This window comes from Euprymna scolopes, chromosome 10 (genome assembly GCF_053919585.1).
Source record: "Euprymna scolopes isolate OS-2025 chromosome 10, ASM5391958v1, whole genome shotgun sequence".
NCBI classification, from domain to species: Eukaryota; Metazoa; Mollusca; class Cephalopoda; order Sepiida; family Sepiolidae; genus Euprymna; species Euprymna scolopes.
Window position 1 is genome coordinate 159703974 of NC_136491.1, and position 21265 is coordinate 159725238.

The following is a 21265-nucleotide window of genomic DNA, read 5'->3' on the forward strand; positions in this document are numbered from 1 at the left end:
AACTAAAGTATTTAGCACTTCAGCTGCGTTCCCTACCATTTGAGACATCGACAGATAGATAAGAAAACTTTAAAATTAAATACCTTCAAACTATAAATGAATTTTCACAAGTGCAAAAGTAATAGAAATATGTTGGCAAGTTGAAATGAACATTTTGCATTTCAATTTGCCGATATATTTCTGTACACATCATTCATCCAAACAAAGATTTTATTTTTTATAAACCATCCTTGGTGTATGATTACTACGTCCTGTTAATTTCAGTTTATATGGCCAGTAGTTAAGGAGTTTATCGGTTAAATATTTACACACACACATCTACTGTTTTATTTATATAGATTTTGTCAAGATTCCAATAGAAACACTTCAAATAGTTACTTCAAATTAACCATTATCCTCAGGTGGCTCTTGGCCTTGACAAATAGTGACTCGTTAGTCCAAACAAAAATATTGGGTAAGAATTACAGTAAATTTGCAATCATTGGAAGTTAAAAATGAAGTTTATAATAAAAATGGGAAAAACAAATGATCTGTGTTCTATTTTTTCTTAAAAAAAAAAAATTTGAAGAAACAGAAAAACAGAATTCAGGAAATCTTTTTTGGGAAAAAATGGTGCTTGCGATGCTTTAAACCAACGAATTTCAGATAAAAACATTGTCACATATTTACGTGTCATGTCGAAATTTGTATAAATTCCAAACTTGACAAAAGTATGATTCAGTAGGAGATGTGGTAGATATATTTTTGACAAAAAAAAAAATTATCCACAATTATATTCTGACATTTTGTGTTTAAAAAAAATGATGAACCCTTAATTTCTGTAGTGGAATGGGGACAAAAATGGATGGTCACATTCAATGCTGCCAAGACTAAACTCGTTTCCTTCAATAATTACAAGAAACCTTCTCTGCCACCAATAGCAATGGCCAGTTACTCCCTGTCTGAGAATACATCTTTCAAACTGCTTGGCCTAACGTTCACAAGAAACATAAGTTGGAACAATTACATTGAAAACATTGCCAGGGCCACTGCGAAAAAGGTAGGCTCTCTCTACCGTGCTAGAAAACTACTGACACCTGAAAGTATCCTGTACCTCTATAAGGCCACCATTCGCCCATGTATGGAGTATTGTTGTCACATTTGGGCTGGTGCATCTACTACTAGTCTCTTGCTCCTAGACAAGGTTCAAAAGAGAGTCACCAATCTGATAGGCCTTGAACTGGCATCTAAGCTTCAGCCTATGTCCCATCGACGAAACGTTGCATCCCTCTGCCTGTTCTACAAGTATTTTAATGGTGAATGCTCTGACGAACTGCAGACACCTGTGCCCTCACGACGTAGACACCCTCGACAAACCTCATCCCCACACAGTAGAAATCCCTAGATGTAAAAGATCTTTCTACTCCAGTAGTTTCTTCCCCAGAACCGCTAGACTCTGGAATTCCATTCCAGGTCCCTGCTTCCCTAACTGTACTGACATGCAGAAGTTCAAGTGTAACGTGAACCGACATCTTGCTGCCCAAACCCCAACATAGTGCCCCAGCAGTTGCTGCCCCTGATAGTAGCCCCCTACACCAAAGTGGCAATGTGGCTTGTTTGGGGTGAAAATGTAAAAAACAAAAAATTTTTTTTTAATTTAATTAACTTTAAGTCAAGTGGGATACATCAGTTTGACATACTAACAATGATGGTGAAATAAAGAGAGGGGGAAAGCCGATTTATCATAATTTTTTTTTTTTTTTGTAGGTTTCTGACTACTTTTTGATTGTAAAGCCTAAAGTTAATTTCATAAAAGAAAAAAATATTTGTACACGTGAAAAAAAAAAAGTTATAATGAGAAAATGTTTTTATGGTCACACTCAGAAGCTGACAAATTCAGCTAAATTTTGAAGTTAAATAAATTCATTATAAAAATTATTTGAAAGATAAATATTAGTTTTCTCGATCTATTTAAAAAGTAATTAGTAAAGTAAACTAAAATATTGAATTAAATAAATAAAAAACATCTTGTTTGTACAAAAAATAGCTTAATTAGCCCCCAAAAGCGAGAGATTCTAGTTTCGCTTAAGCAAAATCAAACGGAAGTCCTCTAAGTGTGGATTCTATGGAAGCCCAAAATGTCAGAAAGTCAAAAGGCTGCCTGAAAATGATGTAGGGAGTGCTGGTTTTCTTTTTTTTTTAATTGTTCAATCGTGCATCCGTACATTCCTACTATGAACGTTTGTATAATTTTTGCCACTTTTTAATTGAATTATTTTTCTGTGTTTATGCTTTTTTCTTTTGTCTTTTTAAGATTATATAAAATTATGTTACACCAAAAGTTTCACATATTAGAATCTTACATATAAAAATTACATGAAACATATAATCTAAAAAAAAGTAGAAATATTTTTTGCAATTATAATTTTTTTGTGTGAAAATATTAAATAAATAATGCTTAATTCAATGATAATATCGGTAGTTTGAGAAATAAATATTTTTGTCGAATTAATTAATACGGACTTTAGGGTCTTTTTCGTAATGTTCCTGAAATAACTAATTTTTTTTTATTACAAATTACGAGGCTTGATTTTCATAAAAAAATTAAAAATAAATTCATTTTTTTTTTTTACTACTAAAAACCAGAACTTTAGTAAAAGTGTTTTTATTTAAACGAAATAATACATTTCTACTAAGATTCAAATAAAATGATGAGTTCATTATATTCTGGGATAATTATTTGATAAATACTGAAAATTTCATTAAAATTGTTAATTTCCTGATTTTTGGTGAATTTTTATATAAAGTGGGGGGTCAAAATATTTTTTACATTTTGAGCGTCCGCTATTCATTTTGCACGTACCTCCATGCTGAATTGATTGCACAACTTTTCCAAATTAAAGCATACGATAAAACTCGATAATTTGATGAATTCTATTTTTCTACTGGATCATTTTAGTAATTTTTGAAGTTTATACTAATTTCGACATGGCAATTAAGTACGTAATAATGTTTTCACCTGAAATGCGTTGTTTTAGAACATCATTAAACTCGACACAAGCACTAAAATATATATCTATATTACAGTCTAAGAAATTAGTTTTGAAAAATTCAAGGCGACAATTTATTATTCTACGCATAAAATTGCATTTCCAATGCAAGGGAGATAACTCTTTTACACTGAGTTGTAAAACTTTTTAATGAATGAATTTGTAATGTATTTTTGCCATTCATTATTTTAAATCAATCAATGTTTCAACATGTATCGCTGTGTTTTAAAATAGATGATCGTTAATCTATACACTTGACATTTTTCTGTTTTGTTTATTATAAGTGGTGATGCATATGTAAAAAAAAAAAAAAAATCAGAAGAAATCGAATATTGAAGAGAAATACTAATAATTCATTCCAAACATGTGTTAGCATATCGATTCCAACACATTATGCAAATCAGAAGAAATTAATGGAAAAATTGTCGGTTTTTGTAAGAATTAATGTCAGATGATTTTTATTTTTATTTTTTATATTTTTAATCTCACAAACTTTAAACGTAAAGGGATATTCTGAGTAGGTATTCAAAACGATAAAACTATTTCAAGCTTGAGCATAAAAGATCAAAGAAAATGTTATTTAAAACTTTGTATGACAGATCGATGAGAATGATGTTTCAAAATCTAAGCATGACAGACCATTAAAAAAGCTTCTTCAAAATATGCATGACAGACCAATAAAAATGACATTTCAAAACATTTTTCATCGTTCATCAATAGCATCCAGTGTGAATGCATCTGAAGACGTTTTTTTTTTTTGTTTGTTTGTTTTTTTACATAGAAGTCACCACTTATCAAGGGCTGCAAGCCACTCGGGAATAAGCTTTATGCGTGTACAGTAATCAATGGGATAATATCATAGTAATCGTTAGTAATGGAGATTTGATAAAGTGTCTAACTTAAGGGGGGGGACGGTTCATTAGGAATTTGTTAACATTGGACTTGAAGACATCCAAGTTGTAGTCAGGTGGGAAACAGGCAAACGGAAGAGAGTTCCACAGGCGTGCATTTCTAAGAAAGAAGCTTTATTCATGGAATCTACGTTTTCATTTAGGCACAGATAAAGAATGGGGAATATTATTGATAGTGGTTTAAGCTAGACGAGTGCTTTTCGTGAAAGATTGATGAGGGGGGAACCAGAGATTGGAGCTCGGACGAGCACTTGCCATAGAAATAACGATAAAACAAAGACAGGCTCGCAACATCTCTTGTGTGGGAGAGAGATTGCAGGGAAGAGAAAAGGGCATCCCCCACTAAGCCACAAAGTCTATTTTGTACTCTGTCAAGGCAGGATGGGCTGTTTTTAGCAGCTCCTACCCAGATGTGGCAGCAGTACTCTGTCCTTGGAATGCTTTTATATAGATAGAGAATTGCATCAGCAGTTGGAGTTTACATCGGCTGAAACATTGTGAAAAAAACAACCAAGATGAAAATAATAGTCCAATATATCCAAATAATACAAAAAAAAAATAACCATCCTCATCTCAAAAATATATAAATAATTTTTTTGTGTTTACATGAATTTTTTTTGTCTTGAGTAAAAAAGATTAAAAGCCACTGGACGGAATCCGACGATACAGACCAACGGCCAAACACAGGGGGAAGTGATGATGAAAAAAAGGAAGACCATATGTATGTACTAAAGACTTTTATTTCATTGAATTGTTCTTGATCGCTCACCAGCGATAACGCACAAGTACGTGTATGTGAGGGAAAAAACTGTGCTTCTCTTCATTGTTTAAATACTTTGTTGTGAAAATGCAACACAGTTTGTTTAGTCCATTGTGCTTATGCAAGCCATTCACGTAATAATAAGTGATAGATTGAAATCAGATGCTTATTTTTTTTTTAATTTTTTTTTTTTTATTACATTTTCACCCCAAACAAGGCAAATTGCCACTTTGGTGTAGGGGGCTACTATCAGGGGCAACAACTACTGGGGTACTATGTAGGGATTTGGGCAGCAAGGTGTCGGTTCACGTTACACTTGAACTTCTGCACGTCAGTACTGTTGGGGAAGCAGGGACCTGGAATGGAATTCCAGAGTCTTGCGGTTCTGGGGAAGAAACTATTGGAGTAAAAAGATCTTTTACATCTAGGGATCTCTACAGTGTGGGGGTGGGATCTAGTAGCCTGTCGGGTTTGTCGAGGGTGCTCGCATCGTGGGGGCACAAGTGATTGCAGTTCGTCAGAGCATTCACCACTAAAATACTTGTAGAAAAGGCAGAGGGATGCAACATTTCGTCGATGGGACAGAGGCTGAAGCTTAGATGACAGTTCAGGGCCTATCAGGTCTGCGACTCTCCCTTGAACCTTGTCAAGGAGCGAGAGACTAGTAGCAGATGCACCAGCCCAGATGTGGCAGCAATACTCCATACATGGGCGAATGGTGGCCTTATAGAGGTACAGGATACTTTCGGGTGTTAGTAATTTTCTAGCACGGTAGAGAGAGCCTACCTTTCTTGCAGCGGCCCTGGCAATGCCTTCAATGTAATTGTTCCAACTCATGTTTCCTGTGAACGTTAGGCCAAGGAGTTTGAAAGATGGACTCTCTTATTGACAGAATATGATGATTTAATTAAAGTTTTGTCAACTAATAACATCAATAAAAACGCTGCATATTTAACAAAATCTTTACAAAATCTCCCAAATGTTTCTGTGAGTAGTTCTACAGATTTCTGGTTTAGCAGTGAATATGGTAGATTGGGGCCTTACGATTAGCTAGTGAGTAGGTTAGCTAGACAAATATGCACGTTTGCACATTTAAGCTTGAAGTACTTGAGAATAAAATAGTTTGGAAATAAATAGTAAAATTGACAATAACAAAATTTTTTAACAATAAAAATTGTGCCGAATTGAATGATAGCAATAATAACTTAACACAATAACAAAACTTGATCTCATTTGAAAACCTAATACAAGACACAAGTAGAACTGATGGACAAAGAAATATTTTATGACTAGCTGTACCTGCCCGGCCACGAGTGGCTCCATCTGGTTAACGCAAGTACTAGATTGATTTGTATCACACACACACACACACACACACACACACACACACACATGCACATGCACACACACATGCACGCATACACACACATGCACATATACATGCACATACATACGGGTGCATACACATGCACACACACACCCGCACAACATGCCACACACTCGTGCCCACATGCACTTTGTTAATAGTCATAGACAGCTTTTAGGCTTCAAACTCACACAGAAGGAGACTAAACTTTACGTAGTGTAAAAACAATTTGCTTATAAACATGTCGATGTGTCTCAAAACATTTTTTACATAGGCATAACCACTTATCAAGGCCCAGAGACCACTCGAGGATAAGGGTTAACATTGTACAGTAGTCAATTGGACAATATAGTAATCGTTAGTAATGGAAATTCAGTAAATTTGTTAACTTATATGGAACGGCTCATCAAGAACTTGTTTATGTTAGACTTGAACACAACCATATTGTAGTCAGCTGGAAAGCAGGAAAACGGAAGACAATTCCACAGATGTGCAGTTCTAAGAAAGAAACTTTGTTCATGGAATCTCCGTTTAGGGTTAGGCACAGATAAAAAGTGGGAGGAATTATTGATAATGGTTTCAGCTAATCTAGTGTTTCTTGTGAAAGTTTGGCGAGGGGGGCCATAGATTGGAGCTCAGTCAAACACTTTCCATGAAAATAACGATAAAGCAGAGACAAACTTGCAACATCTCTTCTGTGAGATAGAGGTTGCAGGAAAGAGAAAAGAACATCTCCGATATTATTTAGTAACAACGTCTACGATTTATTGATAGAGAAAAGATTTATTTAGCATATAAAAAATAATTTTAGTCAATCGTACTGTTAAAAAAAAGATTTATTTAGCATAAAAAACAATAAACAAAAAAGATTTAGCATGGTAGCATAAGGATAGAAGAACAATTAACATCTACGATTATATTTAATGTAAAATTAAAAGAATCTTTGGCTTATAAACATGCCTTGATGTATTGCAAAACATTTTATATTAATAAAATCTACAATCTGTGATTGGTCTGGTCTCCTTTAGAGAGTGACGCCATTTTGGGAGAATTTTTGAAGTGTTTGTTTATGTAAACAATACATTCATTCTGGAATAAAAGAATGTCAGGTCTCAACCAATCAGATTAGGTGGAATATGGCTGGGGAGACATTATTATTTATGAGTTGGAAAAGAGAAAGCTAAAGGTATGTCTATATGTTTTTGACCAAGTTACAAAGGATGAAACTCCATATCTGTTGAAAGTGCAGAATTCTTCCCGGTAATGAATAGGGGTTGTAGAAGGCTTTACATTTAGAGGTAAAAATAAGAACTGCTTCCTTTGAAGATTGTTATTGCAATCATTATTGCAATGGTGTTGCTCCTAGGATGAAATGTAGGATTTTATTATAACAACTATACATGTCTAAAATGGCATTCTAAAGTTACATAAGATAATGGCTAATAGTCTAATAATAAATTTATATGTGGTATCTGTTATGGCAAACCTACAGTACTTTGGTCCAGAGAGGAATTTCTGCAATCAAAGTATTACATAGGAGATATTAAATTAACGACCAATTGAGTCAGGAGTTGATTTTCAGTTACTGAGTTATTCGCTTGACGTTTCTTGTACGTTCGGGAAGCCAAAGCGATATTCATGGCCCAAGATGTAAAAAATAGTTAGCGATTTGTTTCTGCTTGGTAAAGGAGATAGCCACTAAGACTTGTGATTGCTGCCGCCAGAACTTGAGAACTTAAGAACCAAAAGCGAATCCGAAATAAATAAAAAGTATGTTTTTCTTCTTTCCCAACGTTGCAATATTTATTCAACTAATTACAATATTAGAAAAAAGAACAACCATCAAATCGCAAAATGAATTCTATTCCTCAGCAATGCAATTTTGATGACCAACACTGAAAAATTGATCATCTTGATAACGTGGATTCAGTGGCAATCTGATGAAATAGGACTTTTTAGCATCTGCAGACATCATTAAAGCAGCAACCAAGTGACCAACCCAAACCCACAACGGTCAAAGTTGGGAGCATCAAAAAGAGGAGAAAAATGGGTTCATTCAGTCCAAAGATGGCTGCCAGAATAAACACACAATGTTGAGTTTTCTACGTTTCTTTCCTTCTTGTGACATTTTATTTCATAATTTTTTTCTTTCTAAACAAAAAATTTCTAATTTCTCTGAAAAGTATATACACAAAAAAAATCCAGTATTGACATAATAACCGTTTGTTTCTGTATAAGGAAACGGATCTATAAAAAAATGTACCGAAATGTTAACATATTGAAAGAGCTGTTTTGCATGAAAAATAAATATTTGGATCTTGGAATGTAAATATAGTGTTATTCTTTTATATATGCTCTATTGTTATATTGCGAATCTGCAATAAAAGTCTAAAACTTCTTCGCTGCATCATCTTTTACATCTTTTACATCTTTTTACATTTTTCCTGCACGAATGATCAAAGTTAGAAACAGTAAACTGATGAAAGAAAAGCACATTAATTATTTTTTTAATAATGTATTTATATAAAATATATTTTGGATAAACAAATATATATTTTTAATATATAAAATATATTTTGGATATAAAATATATTTCGAATATATAAAATCAATTATAGAGATATAGAATAAATTTGGAATATAAAAAGTATATTTTAGATATAAAAATATATTTTGGATATAAAAATATATTTTAGATATAAAAATATATTTTAGATATAAAAATATATTTTGGATATAAAAATATATTTTAGATATAAAAATATATTTTGGATATAAAAATATATTTTGGATATAAAAATATATTTTAGATATAAAAATATATTTTGGATATAAAAATATATTTTTGATATAAAAATATATTTTAGATATAAAAATATATTTTTGATATAAAAATATATTTTGGATATAAAAATATATTTTAGATATAAAAATATATTTTGGATATAAAATATATTTCGAATATATAAAATCAATTATAGAGATATAGAATAAATTTGGAATATAAAAAGTATATTTTAGATATAAAAATATATTTTAGATATAAAAATATATTTTGGATATAAAAATATATTTCGGATATAAAAATATATTTTGGATATAAAATATATTTCGAATATATAAAATCAATTATAGAGATATAGAATAAATTTGGAATATAAAAAATATATTTTAGATATAAAAATATATTTTGGATATAAAAATATATTTTTGATATAAAAATATATTTTTGATATAAAAATATATTTTTGATATAAAAATATATTTCAGATATAAAAATATATTTTAGATATACAAATATATTTTGGATATAAAAATATATTTTTGATATAAAAATATATTTTGGATATAAAAATATATTTTGGATATAAAAATATATTTTTGATATAAAAATATATTTTAGATATAAAAATATATTTTAGATATAAAAATATATTTTAGATATAAAAATATATTTTTGATATAAAAATATATTTTGGATATAAAAATATATTTTAGATATAAAAATATATTTTGGATATAAAATATATTTCGAATATATAAAATCAATTATAGAGATATAGAATAAATTTGGAATATAAAAAGTATATTTTAGATATAAAAATATATTTTAGATATAAAAATATATTTTGGATATAAAAATATATTTTGGATATAAAAATATATTTTGGATATAAAATATATTTCGAATATATAAAATCAATTATAGAGATATAGAATAAATTTGGAATATAAAAAATATATTTTAGATATAAAAATATATTTTGAATATAAAAATATATTTTTGATATAAAAATATATTTTGGATATAAAAATATATTTTGGATATAAAAATATATTTTAGATATAAAAATATATTTTGGATATAAAAATATATTTTTGATATAAAAATATATTTTGGATATAAAAATATATTTTGGATATAAAAATATATTTTTGATATAAAAATATATTTTAGATATAAAAATATATTTTAGATATAAAAATATATTTTAGATATAAAAATATATTTTTGATATAAAAATATATTTTCGATATAAAAATATATTTTAGATATAAAAATATATTTTGGATATAAAATATATTTCGAATATATAAAATCAATTATAGAGATATAGAATAAATTTGGAATATAAAAAGTATATTTTAGATATAAAAATATATTTTGGATATAAAAATATATTTTTGATACAAAAATATATTTTGGATATAAAATATATTTCGAATATATAAAATCAATTATAGAGATATAGAATAAATTTGGAATATAAAAAATATATTTTAGATATAAAAATATATTTTGGATATAAAAATATATTTTTGATATAAAAATATATTTTTGATATAAAAATATATTTTAGATATAAAATTATATTTTAGATATAAAAATATATTTTGGATATAAAAATATATTTTTGATATAAAAATATATTTTGGATATAAAAATATATTTTGGATATAAAAATATATTTTTGATATAAAAATATATTTTAGATATAAAAATATATTTTAGATATAAAAATATATTTTAGATATAAAAATATATTTTTGATATAAAAATATATTTTGGATATAAAAATATATTTTAGATATAAAAATATATTTTGGATATAAAATATATTTCGAATATATAAAATCAATTATAGAGATATAGAATAAATTTGGAATATAAAAAGTATATTTTAGATATAAAAATATATTTTAGATATAAAAATATATTTTGGATATAAAAATATATTTTGGATATAAAAATATATTTTGGATATAAAATATATTTCGAATGTATAAAATCAATTATAGAGATATAGAATAAATTTGGAATATAAAAAATATATTTTAGATATAAAAATATATTTTTGATATAAAAATATATTTTTGATATATAAAATATTTTTGATATAAAAATATATTTTAGATATAAAAATATATTTTTGATATAAAAATATATTTTGGATATAAAAATATATTTTTGATATAAAAATATATTTTTGATATAAAAATATATTTTAGATATAAAAATATATTTTAGATATAAAAATATATTTTGGATATAAAATATATTTCGAATATATAAAATCAATTATAGAGATATAGAATAAATTTGGAATATAAAAAATATCTGTTAGATATAAAAATATATTTTGGATATTAAAATATATTTTTGATATAAAAATATATTTTTTATATAAAAATATATTTTAGATATAAAAATATATTTTTGATATAAAAATATATTTTGGATATAAAAATATATTTTGGATATAAAAATATATTTTTGATATGTAAAATATTTTTGAGATATAGAAATACTTTTGGAGTATATAAAATATATTTTAGACATGTAAAATATATTTTGGTTATAAAAATATATTTTGGATGTAAAATACATTATAGATATCTAAAATATATTTGGAATATAAAATATATTTTCGATGTATAAAATATATTTTGGATGCAAAATATATTTTTTGATAAATAAGATATATTTTGGATGTAACAATATATTTTAGATGTAAAAATATATTTTTGACATATAAAATATATTTTGAATATAAAAATATATTTTTGACATATAAAATATATTTTAGATATAAAAATGTATATATAAAAAAATACGACATATATATATATATATATATATATATATATATATATATATATATATATATATATAGATAGATAGATAGATAGATAGATAGATAGATAGATAGATAGATAGAAAATTTGACATATAAAATTTTTGGATCTATTTTATATAAAAAATATATATTTTATATATAAACAAAGGATGTTGGGAGAAAAGAATGTTCAAAACAATTTTGTCAGAAGAAGTATGAAGAGCAACCCCATGAGCATTAAACAGATGATGATTTTAAGAAAATCTGATGTCCATGGTGTGAGCGTTGCTTTCCAGTGTTTGCTTGTAGGGTAATACATTCGGCTCCATTGATTAAGTATGGCAGATTTTGCTCCAACCCATTTCCCAGGCCCGGTTAAGCGGAATTGATAAGACGTACAAGGACCAAGCAAAACATTCAAGCCAACGAATAAATCCTCCAGCAACAAACGCTCTAGAAAAACGAAAAAAGTAAAAACAAAAAAAAAAAAAGAAAAGAAAAAAAGATTAAATAAATAGAATACAAAAGTAAATAAACAAATAAAAATTAATAATATTAATGGAATAAATAAAGAACACTTTTGGGATTAATACTCCCCCCCCCTTTCTTTTTCTGTCTCTTACTTTGTATCATTTGAATTCTTTGAAATATTCTTCGCATCTTGAGTTTCACAACATTTCAGTTGATGTAACATTTGACTTTCTTCAAGTGTATTTTGTCGAACTCGTGAATCTGTGAATGTGCGAATCTGCAAATAGAACCCTTTATTTAATTCATAGGGATTGTATGCTCTTATTTCATCAGCCATGAATGGGTAGAAGTCCTAAGTAATTCGCAACTGCATTTTGAGTGTCGCCTACACAGAAGATTGAACCTTCAACCTTCAAAGTGTCACTTACAACTGAATTTTACCATTGGGCCATGCAAGGACATTTGCGAATTACTTATGACTTTTACCCAGTCATTGCTGATGAAACGATAGCATGCTACCCCCATAGATTTAATGAAAAGTTCTGTTCGAAATTCTGTGCAGATTCCCGAGTTCAACATGAATATTTATGCATTCAACAAGATACACCTGAAGATGGTCGGAATTACTTTGATCGAAACATTATGAAAATGATACTCCAGATGAGAACAGTAGTTCGAAGAATCCAAATAATAATCAATCCTCATCTCAAAAAATTCAGAAAATTAATTTATCTTAACTTTTTCTTTGTCCAGGGATCAGACATTATTTTTAATATTTTGCAAGCTGACTCCTCAATTCTGAGAGGTCACCGGTCGAACTGTCTCAAATCACTGTTCACTTCTTTACGCATTAAATTGGTGCAAATTTTGCCGATTTAAAATTTCATCTTGAAATCGAAAAACTGTTTTTATTCCATCTGTCAACGAGCTTGCAAAAGTCTTGCTTGTAAAATTCTTTAGGTTTTGATGTGAAATCTGATGTTCAGTTTCCTTCTGTGATGTTAACCTAAGGCCATCTAAATGGTTTTGTAATCCTCGAAATAAGTGATAATCTGATATGCAGGATGAGGTAAGATTTCCCAATCCAATTTTCCTGGGAAATCTTTGGTCAGTAGTGCTGTGTAAGGATGAGCATTATCAAGATGGAAGATGATTCGATTTTTGTTAATTTGTCGTGGAGTGCCACTTCACCACTTCCATTCCGGAGAAGTGTTCAGAGGAGGATTTGTTTGACCCATAGTAGGAAAAAGAATTGCATGCAAAGAGAAGCACGTGATTGAGACATGTCCGTAAAATAACAGTGAGCGACACATAGGTGACGAGAGCATGTCGATGAGGAAAAACAAGAAATGCATTGTTGGAAATACCATGAATAAATGCCTTTTGTTTAAAACTGAAAAAGCGAGTCAAATTTCTTTCCTCTTCCTTTTCCTCTGTTTCCGTGCGCTGGAGTCTACATATTAACAACAATGTTATATATGTACTCGTCAAGGAATGAAGATGTCATATTCCAAAAACTCATGTAAATTGATTAAGTATTTTATTATTTGTAAAACATGGCGCTTTGTAACAAAATTTGATTTTCTTAGTTAAAAAAAATACTTGATCAATTTACATGATTTTTGGATTATGACATCTTTGTCCCCATATGTATGTTAGAACGTTCTACTTACTTATGTTCGGTTTGCAACCAATCAGCTCACACAACTCATCCTGATACGCTATCACATCCACATTACGTTGGCTCCCAATTGTGGTTGCTATATCTTTAAGCATGTCTTCTTTTGGGGGCAACTTGACCAATCCCTGAAACAGAAAAATCAACATCGTAGTATATTCATTCATGCAACAATGCCGTGTGGGGCAGGGAATTAGCATAACAGGACATATCAGGGGTTAAGGCCAGGGTTTGATAATAAATTCGCAATTGTACCTGTTGGGCAGGCAAAAAGTGCAGTGGAATTACATGTAGGTTAAGAGATGACAACCAATTTGTGTGCAAGAAGTATAAGAAACCGAGACGGATGAGAACTCAGATGTGGAGAAAATATATTTGGATGACGATGCTATTGAGGTTGTTGAAAGTCAATTGACTTCTGCAGGTGTTTATAAAAATTGCCAAGTAGAGTGTTATTATAATTTTTATTTATTGAATGTTGGTCCATTGTACGAAACTTCAACTAAAACATATATGTGCAGATGTAGCTAATAATGTTTGCATAAATAAAGGAGTTATTTCTTTTAGATTAGGATTTACAACATTTATTTTTCACACACAAGTAATACTAGATGAAGATAATGATTTCCTTATTCCATGGAGTTCCAAAATTTGGATTTTTTTAAAAAGGAAAAACAAACAAAAGAAGTTTTAATTAGACTAGCTATAATTTTACTGGCTAGCACAAAAATTAAAAGCTTCAAAGTTTGAAAGAAGTAATATCCGAAATATTTTATATATATTTCCCCAAAACCTCTGACCTTGATGGAGGGGAGACTAAAACTTGCTGCTATGGTTTCAAATGATCTGAAATAATAGCAAGGGGAGACTTGATTCCAAATATGTCTCATATGTTATATCTCCCCTCTTTTGGAAATAGGGTACGATTATAAATATCTCTAGTATCAAATAATCCTTATACACTGTGAAATTTACTTTATGTATGAAAACCAAAGAGAATAGAGGCTATACTTTTGAGTATATCTAATCCAGCTAAATGATACATGTTGTGGACCTGTAAGGGTCTGGAAGAAAGACACAACTTGGTATTCAGTGGAAATAAAATATATTGAAAAAAAAAATGATACGATTGATGTGAAATATTATTGTTGTGTAAATGTTGAAAGGAATAAAGAGAAGATTTAGAAACAGTGAAATGAAGAATATAGTAACAGAAATACAGACAAGTATGTTAGTTGAGAGGGAACTCCGTTCAACTGGCGGACAAGTAATGTTACAACTCTCTCATTCTGATTCTTGGCTCCAAACTGATTGGAAAACAGAACCTGCTTACCGGAAATAATGTCTGAATCTGTAGGGGGGGGGGCCAACTGAAAGATAAATACAACAAATAAAGAGTGCTTAAACGTCAGTTTGATTGTTAAGTACATAACGCCAAGAGGCATATTCTGTCGAGCTTTATAGTAAGAGGAAGAGTCCATTGTTATCCATAAGGTGGACACCACAAAAATATATAACAAGAATTTTTTTGAAGTGAGAAAAGTAAGAGATGCATTACCTTAAAAACACGTGTAGCCAACCGACATTGGGACTCATAGAGGGGGGCTACAGCTCCAAAGACAGATATACAACCAATCACAGCTAATTTCTTGTCGATCAATTCTGGTGGAAGGACATGTTTGTATGCAAATAGTTTGCTGTTTTTGATAGTGAGCAATGATTTTGCCAAAAAAGAATAATCCAATTCATAGCCAGTTCCACATATGACAGCATCAATATCGGTCAATTTGGTGCCATCTACAAAAGAAATTTCGTTAAAATCAAATCTTTCGACATTGGATTTCAGAATCAATTTGCCACAAACTAATTTGTTGATGACATCATCACTCATAGTCAAAGTGTTGGCACTTATGGTCGAATCTTGATCTAGCCCAAAGAATTTATGATTCAAAGAAAGAAAATTCTTTAACCAAAACTGTTTCATCATTCTTGGTAGAATTTGCATAATGTAGGCCCTTAATTTTCGGAAAAGATGGATATCTGTTGGTAGGCCTGAAGGGGTCAATCTCTTGCAGATCCATTTCCCAGCTCTTGCACTTAAATAGACCTGAAAGAAAAAAGATTATCTATATAATATGTTCAAACATTTCATGTTCGTATGTACATTATCACCTTTCACCCATCTGTTAACAAAATTGAGATAGTCAGAATAATAAAGATGATGATTACTGATTGGTAATTAATTAATTATTGTTACGGTAAAACAAATTTCTACTTCATTTATTTTAAAATGAATTATTCCCAAATCAAATTCTGTCATCCAGTTGACTTAATCAATACAATTTTAAATCAGTACAATTTTAAATAAATACAATTTTAAATCAGTACAATTTTAAATAAATACAATTTTAAATAAATACAATTTTAAATCAGTACAATTTTAAATAAATACAATTTTAAATCAGTACAATTTTAAATCAGTACAATTTTAAATAAATACAATTTTAAATAAATACAATTTTAAATAAATACAATTTTAAATCAGTACAATTTTAAATCAGTACAATTTTAAATAAATACAATTTTAAATCAATACAATTTTAAATCAGTACAATTTTAAATCAGTACAATTTTAAATCAGTACAATTTTAAATCAGTACAATTTTAAATAAATACAATTTTAAATAAATACAATTTTAAATAAATACAATTTTAAATAAATACAATTTTAAATAAATACAATTTTAAATAAATACAATTTTAAATCAGTACAATTTTAAATCAGTACAATTTTAAATCAGTACAATTTTAAATCAGTACAATTTTAAATCAGTACAATTTTAAATCAGTACAATTTTAAATCAGTACAATTTTAAATCAGTACAATTTTAAATAAATACAATTTTAAATCAGTACAATTTTAAATAAATACAATTTTAAATCAGTACAATTTTAAATCAGTACAATTTTAAATAAATACATTTTAAATTAGTACAATTTTAAATAAATACAATTTTAAATAAATACAATTTTAAATCAGTACAATTTTAAATCAGTACAATTTTAAATCAGTACAATTTTAAATCAGTACAATTTTAAATCAGTACAATTTTAAATCAGTACAATTTTAAATAAATACAATTTTAAATCAGTACAATTTTAAATCAGTACAATTTTAAATAAATACATTTTAAATTAGTACAATTTTAAATAAATACAATTTTAAATCAGTACAATTTTAAATAAATACAATTTTAAATCAATACAATTTTAAATCAGTACAATTTTAAATAAATACAATTTTAAATCAGTACAATTTTAAATCAGTACAATTTTAAATAAATACAATTTTAAATCAGTACAATTTTAAATAAATACAATTTTAAATCAGTACAATTTTAAATCAGTACAATTTTAAATAAATACAATTTTAAATCAGTACAATTTTAAATAAATACAATTTTAAATCAGTACAATTTTAAATCAGTACAATTTTAAATAAATACATTTTAAATAAATACAATTTTAAATCAGTACAATTTTAAATAAATACAATTTTAAATCAATACAATTTTAAATCAGTACAATTTTAAATAAATACAATTTTAAATCAGTACAATTTTAAATCAGTACAATTTTAAATCAGTACAATTTTAAATAAATACATTTTAAATAAATACAATTTTAAATCAGTACAATTTTAAATAAATACAATTTTAAATAAATACAATTTTAAATCAGTACAATTTTAAATAAATACAATTTTAAATCAGTACAATTTTAAATCAGTACAATTTTAAATAAATACATTTTAAATAAATACAATTTTAAATCAGTACAATTTTAAATAAATACAATTTTAAATCAGTACAATTTTAAATAAATACAATTTTAAATCAGTACAATTTTAAATAAATACAATTTTAAATCAGTACAATTTTAAATCAGTACAATTTTAAATCAGTACAATTTTAAATAAATACATTTTAAATCAGTACAATTTTAAATAAATACATTTTAAAAATCGCATTCATTTAATTGATTTGAATATTTAATTGTCTTCTTACCATGAAAATAACTGTTAGAGAATATTGTGTTCAAAAGAATTAAACTGCACAATTTTAAATATATAGAAAAGAATATTCTTGTTTTATTTATTTGAAGAACGTTTAACGATCACCATTATTTTTTACAGAAGAAAGAATCATTTGTCCTAATAATATTGAGGCTGGCAGACATTGTTTCAAAAGAAATGTTATTAACAGATACCTATACAGATTTATGGAGAATACACGGTAAAATTTCAACAGGAATCGATTAATGTAGACATATTCGCACATATGTATTAAAATATATAATAATGTTCAAGAATATATTAAAACACTTTCGAAGAATGGATAGACCATGAAACTGCAGTAAAGTTTGCAGATAAGCTTAATTTAATATTGTTTATTATAATTAGCATATCACTAAAAGGAGAAAGTAATGTTGAAGTAATGCTAACACTTATTCCATATTTGTAAAAGGAGCAGATATTCTTTGTTCTAAGGAATTAGAGTTATCTGCTCTTAGTTTCTTTTTCTCTCTTGTAAATTTCTGTAGTTAGTTACTCTTGGTTAGTTTCACTAATGTAAATAAAACGATCGCCTCATACATGTGTTAAGAAAATCATTTCTCCGTGCTTTTTATTGAATTTATCTTCCAGTTTGGAATATTGAGTCGACAGAAAACGAGGTATGCTGTGATTTGATTGATCCTTGAAGTTATAGATACCATAATCTCAATGATTACTTGGTTATCATGAACACGCAACAAAATGTTTAAATTTAATTCTTAATATGTAGGTATAATGAAAATAAACTAAAATATATGAATATAAATAACTGGTAATTCTAGACACCATTTGAAATTTTTTCATTTGTAACAAATGCGACGTTTCCATTGGATAAAAATCTCTAGATCATCCAATGAAGAATAAATGGCAAATCTCACAAAGCGCCTTCTAATCACAGAATTATTGGGTCGGATAGAACATGTAATCAATGGAATTTTCTTTGTCATGTAAAGAAGACCGACTGAACATTTTTGTAATTTACAGACTAGGCAGAATCAAATATCGATTTGTTAGATGCAATATTGTAAATGTTTAACTTTGAATAATAATGTTCAAGAATATATTAAAATACTTTCGAAGAATGGATAGATCATGAAACTGCACTAAAGTTTACACATAAGCTTAGTTTATTATTGATAATATTTATTTCTTTAAAAAAATTAAATTGGTATAATTTTGAATAAATAACTAATAAGAGATACATATTTGTTTTATTGATTCAAAGAATATTTAGCTCACAACTATCATTTTCTTGCGTAATAATATTGATTTTGAAAGACATTATGCTAAAATTAATATTTTTTATTAACAATGAATTATATTGACTGATGTAAAAAATGCTGTGGAATTTCCAAATCTTCTAAATATTTGCACATTTATTATTTGTAAATCAAATTTAATTGAAATTTTTTCGATAAAAGTGTGATGTTATACAACCGGAAGTCTTACCTTTGAGAAGTTGTTTTTTAGGGTTATTGGAGTTTTCTTAACACATTCACTATCCAATGTTTATAATGATGGTAAAAATGTGGGGTTTTTTTAGTATTAAGTTCGAAAAATTACTTTTTATTCTAATTTGGAAAGAAAATGTTATACGTGAAAATTTGGAAGGGGAAAACATTTTAGAAAAGTTACAAAAATAAAAAATAGAAATCTTTGGTAAACAATTTGAAAAAAAAAGATTTCAATTTGTAATGATAATAAAAATGTTTTTTTTTGTATTAAGTTGGAAACAAAATAAATTTTAAAAAATATGTTACATGTGAAAATATAGAAAAACAATTTTTCTCTGCAGTAAAAACTGAACTGGCAATTGTTTGTTTACTGAGAATGCTCAGGAAGTACTTTTTACCATCGTAAACGAAAGGTGAAAAAAATAAAATAGCGTCAAGAGAAAACTATCAAGTCGACAAGAAAGTTCTTGCAGTTTTTAACTTTTCAGTTCAGATGAACATATCTCGGCTCAAACAAAAATTTATTCATTGAAATAAGCACTATCAGAATCAACATAGTTATCCAATGCAAAAAAAAAAAAAATATAAAAATAAAAATCTTGTAATATAAAAATCTTGCATTCTGGTGAAGGCGTTTTGATATCACTTAGGTTTTTGAAGCATTTCTCATGCAGAAAGTTTCCGAGATGCTTGAAAAAGTGATAGTCAATAAGTGAGAGGTCTGAAGAGTATGGCGGATGAGGCAGAGATTTGTAGCCTAATTTGTTCAACTATTAGAGTAGAAGGCCTTCCGACATTTAGGGATCTCTACTGTTGGGGTGGGATTTTGTTGCTTGTCGGGGGTATTTTCATCGAGGGGCACAAGGGCTTGTAGTTCGTTGGAGCATCCACCATTAAAATACTTGTAAAACAGGCAGAGGGATGCAACATTTCATCGATGGGACAGGGGCTGAAGCTTAGATGACAGTTCAGGACCTATCAGGTTGGCGACTCTCTTTTGGACCCTGTCCAGGAGCGAGAGACTAGTAGCAGATGCACCAGCCTAAAATGTGAAAATGATGCAGATGCACCAGCCCAAATGTGAAATGTAGCCTTGTAGAGGTACAGGATACTTTCAGGCATAAGTAACTTTCTAGCACGGTAGAGAGAGCCCACCTTCTTTGCAGCAGCCTTGACAATGATCTTGCTGTATCTATTCCAACTCGTGTTTCCTGTGAACGTTAAGCCAAAGAGCTTGAATGAAGTACTTTCAGGTAATGTATCTTTAACCATAGCTATTAGTGGTTGGTAAGGTTTCATGTAATTATTAAAGAAAACGAGCTTTGTCTTGGCAGCGTTGAACATTATCATCTATTTTTGACCCCATTACTTCTATTCAGTCATGGCTGATGGATGAGAGTATGCTAACTCCGTAAATTAAATAAAGGTTCCGTTTGAAATTCCGTGCAGATTCCCGAGTTCGACAGAAAAATTCCTGAATTTACCAGAAATATTCCCGAGTTCGAAAGATACACCTAAAGAGTGTCGGAAGTTATATCAACTGGAAAGTTGTGAAAATAAATTTCAAAATGAGAACATTAATCTGAATCATATGAATAAGAAATAAATAGTTTAGTGTTTATTGGGAATAAATAAAAGTTAAAATAAAGTTCTTCTGTCTGTTTTAAAGGAAAAAAAGAAACTCATATTTAATCCCAAAAAACATTGCCATCAGAATCCGGCATCTTCTACCAATATGCCCCAGCTGTTCAATCGCCTTACAGTACAACTCGTTTTTTTTACTTCAAATTCACTACTTATCAAAGTAGGGAGGCCACTCCAGCGTAAGGGTTGATAAGTGTTAAGTAGCTGGTGAAACAACTCA

At 28.1% G+C, this 21265-nt stretch overlaps 1 protein-coding gene across 1 annotated transcript in view; it reads right to left on the reverse strand.

Moving 5' to 3' along the window:
* Positions 1-11755: 11755 nt before the first annotated feature.
* The window catches only part of LOC145286335 (flavin-containing monooxygenase 5-like), a 46973-nt gene continuing 37463 nt past the window's right edge, over positions 11756-21265 (reverse strand). The window contains exons 3-5 of the mRNA XM_080135260.1: positions 15392-15940; positions 13829-13961; positions 11756-12137 (exon numbers count right to left, since the gene is read on the reverse strand). Of these exons, the coding sequence (XP_079991386.1) occupies positions 11875-12137; positions 13829-13961; positions 15392-15940 (945 nt within the window). The 3' untranslated portion in view covers positions 11756-11874. The remainder of the gene's footprint in view (positions 12138-13828; positions 13962-15391; positions 15941-21265) is intronic.